The 5,000-nt window shown below is 39.2% G+C and overlaps 2 protein-coding genes across 3 annotated transcripts in view; one reads left to right on the top strand and one right to left on the bottom strand.

Annotated features, from left to right (window-relative positions):
• LOC137997358 (ETS translocation variant 1-like) overlaps window positions 1–3,377 on the bottom strand; it is a 21,354-nt gene extending 17,977 nt beyond the window's left edge. The window contains exons 1-2 of the mRNA XM_068843303.1: window positions 2,993–3,377; window positions 2,680–2,830 (exon numbers count right to left, since the gene is read on the bottom strand). Of these exons, the coding sequence (XP_068699404.1) occupies window positions 2,680–2,830; window positions 2,993–3,040 (199 nt within the window). The 5' untranslated portion in view covers window positions 3,041–3,377. The remainder of the gene's footprint in view (window positions 1–2,679; window positions 2,831–2,992) is intronic.
• Window positions 3,378–3,764: 387 nt separating this feature from the next.
• LOC137994779 (uncharacterized) overlaps window positions 3,765–5,000 on the top strand; it is a 5,077-nt gene continuing 3,841 nt past the window's right edge. For both annotated transcript variants that reach the window (XR_011122185.1, XM_068840378.1), the window contains exons 1-2: window positions 3,765–4,046; window positions 4,642–5,000. The exon at window positions 4,642–5,000 is cut by the window's right edge and continues 471 nt beyond it. The gene's annotated coding sequence lies outside the window, so the exon portion shown is untranslated. The remainder of the gene's footprint in view (window positions 4,047–4,641) is intronic.

The raw sequence follows: 5,000 nt of genomic DNA, 5'->3' as shown, positions 1-5,000 counted from the left end.
ACCACTGTTTTACCCAAGTTAATCTTCAGCCCGGTCTTCTTGCCATTTATGTTAAGATTTTCAACCTTTGTTTGCAAAGTCTAAATCCTCTAACTTGTTCATGAACTGCCATCTTATCCCAGTTCGCCTTCCCTCAATAGACCTTAAATCATAACCCAATCAATCACTAGAAGAAAGAGAAATCCAGACATGCAACAACCCTGTTTCACCCATATCCTTACATCAAACCAGTCGTAACTACCAGAACCGTCTACAATAGCAAATTTGCTCCGTTCATACAATGCCTTTACCACTGTAATCAATTTTGATGGAATACCATACTCTCCCATTATTCCCCATAAAATACCTCTGTCAATGCTATCAAAAGCCTTCTCGAAATCCGCTGAAAGTCTAGTGATCCCAAAATTATACGGATCAAAACTTACCTTTTCGAAAATTTCAGCCAGAAAAAAGGCCCCTGAAAATTCTAGGTGACCTTTTTAGGGTAAAAATCTGTTTAAAATGGGCAATTATACCATGTTTTAGATGTTCGAAAATCCTAGGCCAGGCAGGCAAGCAAGGAATTTTAAAACAAATGTTCCAAAAATTCTACATCTCAAATCGTCTTCCGAACAGATATTTTCCGAAAATTGACGTTGGGTGCCCCTGTAAAGAGGGAAGAATACTCAAAACGAACATTTTTTTGTGATCATGATTTTGTACTGTACTTCAGCACATTGTGGACATCTGAAAAGCGTTAAGGACCCCAAGCGGCTGATTAACAGCTCACAGTATGTTATTTCTTTATACATGATAATTGTTGCATTTTAAACACAATAAAACACTGCATAAAATGACACGTGGCTCAGTTTCCGTTTAAGGGAGGCCGCTTTAATACAGGTAAAAATAAGAAAGAAAGATAAACATAGGATTGTTAAAGGGTGGCTGTGGCTGCTTAATAGAGGTGGCCGCCTACATTGCAAAACAGGTAACAGGTACAGCGTTTGTATGGGCGAAAAATCAGGACTTTGGAAACTGGCTGCTTAATAGAGGGTGGTCACTCAAGGTTACCGTAAGGTTACCGTATACTTTCAGGGGTGTTTTGTGTCTGAGCGAGGGAGCGCATCCGGTTTAAACTGAAGGTACCTAAACCCCTATATCAGATTAAAGCTTATAGAGCTGGCTATCAAACCATATCAAGAATTTTGAAATTAAATGAACTGTTGAGTTTTTCATGATCTCTAAATGCGAGTGTCCGAATCACCTTTTCAATGCTACAAGTCAAAGCAAATTTTGCTTTTCGCTATTTTATTTTGTTCCTCTGTTTCCCGACCCAAAGCGCCTAAAAAACGCGTCTGTGTTTTGCTATACTCAGTTACAGTGAAAAGTTATAGAACGTTTTTGAATTGGTATTAAAAAAATGTGACACGCTTTTCTTGTTTATATGTTAATCTAGTCACTGTCAAAATTTGGGGCCAATCAGACAAATTCCCTTTGAGCTTTAGGTCTTTAATTAAGTGTCAGCTTTAAGTGAAAAAATTGATTTGAGAAAACAGCGCTAAGACTGTCAATCTAACGGGTAAGTTTTACTTCTGGCCAAAACGTAAAACCGCCACTTCTCCGATAATATTTAATCTCTTTTAATAATTTCTTTTTTATGTTAGATATCCCATTTCGATCATTTCTTTAACTGAAAAATTCAAATTTAAAGAAAATTACCAATCTGAAGGTATACGGTAACCTTAATACCGGGCCAAATGTTATATACAGCTTTGACTGCATAACTAAGGACATCAGGACCTAGCTTACCTCTTAACCCTTTGACATCCAAACCGGCCAGACTTAGTATTTTACTCTGTCTAACGCCAGACGATTTTCCTCGTCAATGGGGAACCCCTGGGAGTCAATGAGTTAAGGGAGGTGGCACTTGACTACAGAAAGACAATGGTTGCTCATGAAGCACTTTAGTCAAAAGCCCCACAAAAAGGTTGCATGGATGGTTCTTTGAAGTAACTTTTTCAATGGAAATCTGATATCACCTCAATCAGAAGGTGCATGTGCAAGTTGTCCAAGTCCTCTCCCATGCATTTCAATTGAAAAACATGTGAAAAACTCCCAGGAAACGGAAGAAAGTGGCGGTTTTTTCACAGGATGGGAACCATCCCACCATTTTTCATAAACTGTAGAATGGAATTTCTATTTGGACAAAAAAATGGAACCGATATTTTGAAAAGTGTATCAAAGGAGGGCCTTACATCTATGAAGTCATAATTTTTTTAAGAAATATTTTTTTTTTACAAAATCCATGCGACAGATTTTAAATGTTTTGACAAAGTTGCGTGGAAAATTTGCAAAAAATTGTGAAAAACATAGTTAACTCACCAAGTTTTTAGGCATTTTCTGGTTTGGTCATGTGAGTTACCAAATATGGTAGTGAGTTGAACCAGACAGAAATTTTAAATTGAACACACTTGGTGAAAAAGGATAACTGTAGAGTTAAAGGGACTCAAGAAATGATTATTTGAAGGAGTCCATAGCAATGAGCCACCTCCTTTAATTAATGCACGATTAATTATCGCAACTGATGACGTCAACGGAAACGCCAGATAGGAATTTTTCCGCTTTCAACATGCAAACGACGTGGCGTGCGCTTTCAGCTGCCGAGATTTTCTTGAGCTTTACCACTCTTTGTTGACTTACCTTGCTCTGTAATCTGAGGAAGCAACAGTAATCGCTCAAAGCCCGGGGCAGGAGTGGCTTGCGGAACAAATGGCTGATTTGCGTGAAGCCAACTCCATTGCTTGAGTGATGTTAATTGAGTAAACTGGAATGTGGTCAGACAGTTGAATATCTGAAAAACACAGAAAATTAATCAGAATTTAAAAAAACATCTAAGATTCAGACTCAAAAATACAGTACAGTGGACAATTTCAGTTAACATATGCAAATATCATTGCAAGAAACGCGTATACGCAAGCGGCCATCCCGAAGTTAATAAGCTTCCTGTTCTTACCTCCATTTTCTCCAGAAGGCTGTTTCCAGAATTCAACAAAGTTGTCATACTTAACAGTAAAACGTTGTTAGAAACAAAAACTACCGGCAATCATTGGAGAAGTTGTGAAAAGAAAGAAGATTTTTGAACATGCACTTCCAAAAACAGGAAGTGGAAAATGACGACACGAAACTGAGAGGCAAAATTGGTCAAACAATTGCGACGCGACAGTACATGAAAAATGGCCGATGTATGTCCCAAACGAAACCCAACTACCTTTCACGTCGTAAAATTCCAATAATTGTAATTACGATGGGTTTTCTAGGATAAATTCTGCCGTTTTTACGAACACCAAGTTACGACTTCCTGTCTTGAAGGCGGACAGATTCTCATCTGTTTCGTTTCTGTTGGTACCAGTTTTTTTCCGACAAATCAAATGCCGAAACGTGATTGGCTGTTTATAGAACTCGTGGTGCTGGGAAGAGAACAGAAAAGGGAGGAGCCCCTCCCAGGAGTTTTAGGGAACAAGGGAACTGGAACATTTATTTGTAGGGAACAGGTGATATTTTCGAATTATTTTCAGGGAACAAGGGAACTCTTGAGTAGATTGTTGGGAACAAAGGAACACCGATCTACTTTCAATAATATTTTATTTTTAACTTTGCGAGCCCCTAAAATATAAAATCGCTTACGTTCTTGAGTGTCAGGCGAGATTATGATTATTGTTACGAGCTGTGCAAGGAATCTTGGGAATGTTTGTTTCCACCATGTGGCATAAAGTATATACCTAATTCAAGATGGCGGAAACTGACACAGTTCGAGAAACTATCACAATTGTACCAGTTACGGGAACAATATACCACAATGGGCAGGAAAAGCCAACGGAGAAAGGTTACTGATTCAAGGACAAATGGACCGCTTTGAACATTACAAAGTTCAAGCTTCAGGCTTCAGCGAAAGACTGTACACCAATATTGCCCGAGTGGCCTAAAGGCAGGATCTTTTCTATCGACAGTCAAGAACAGTGGGATAATTGCTTTTCAAAGATACTTGGACTTCCAAAGAGAACTTGTTGGTAAGCAACTTTCTCATCAGTGTTCCATTTTGCATGCATGACCAATCCATGCATGTGTTAACATAAACAGCCTGTCCCACTCAATGGTGACAAAATTGAAAAAAAGTTAAATTAGTTGATTGCAAGCAATTCTGAAAACAAAAAATTAACTGACATAACTCAGTCTATTTATTTAGCTTTTAGGTGTCAACCTGGCCTTACTTACTTGTTATAACATTTATCCTGCAGTTTCACTAGGGTAAAAATCTTAAAAAAGTTGTTCTTATGGTCCAGTTGATCCTTGTTCATTTCAGTGAAGGTGTTTGAAGTGAAGGGGTGCAGGGATGGCGCAGTGGTGAGAGCACTCGCCTTCCACCAATGTGGCCCGGGTTCGATTCCCGGACTTGGCGTCATATGTGGCTTGAGTTTGTTGGTTCTCTACTCTGCACCGAGAGGTTTTCTCTGGGTACTCCGGTTTCCCCTCTCCTCAAAAACCAACATTTGACTTGTTTTACTTTCATTGTTAATTTCAGTTTACAGTGTCCCCAATTAGCGCTCCAACGCTAGAACGACTAGACACTTAAATAAAGTTCCTTTCCTTTCCTTTTCTTTGAAGTTAAAACAGCAGATGTCCGTGAGGTGCCACTGACATGCTCCTACAGCAGGGCAATCAAAGAACGGTTGAAGAGGTAATGTTTTACACCATTTGCGTACTTCACAGCTCCCAAGTCCTATTACCTACACGTTTTCACCACCACATATTACAATGATTTACCCAAGTCATGCCCTCCAAAGGTGCACAAACTATCTGAAAAGCAGGTGAGTGAAATGAGGAACTGGAGAGCAATGAATGGTCAAAGTGTCCCCCAGAAAACAGTGCGAAACAACAAAGGACAATCCAGGAACTCTGCCCATAAATTTGTATGCAGCTGACTCTCTGACTGTACAGCCCCTAGATTTCACAATGCTGAGTGA

The sequence above is a fragment of the Montipora foliosa genome, chromosome 3 (genome assembly GCF_036669935.1).
Source record: "Montipora foliosa isolate CH-2021 chromosome 3, ASM3666993v2, whole genome shotgun sequence".
Taxonomy (NCBI): Eukaryota; Metazoa; Cnidaria; class Anthozoa; order Scleractinia; family Acroporidae; genus Montipora; species Montipora foliosa.
The sequence above is the reverse complement of the archived record's forward strand: the minus strand, read 5'-3'. Positions and strand labels throughout refer to the sequence as shown.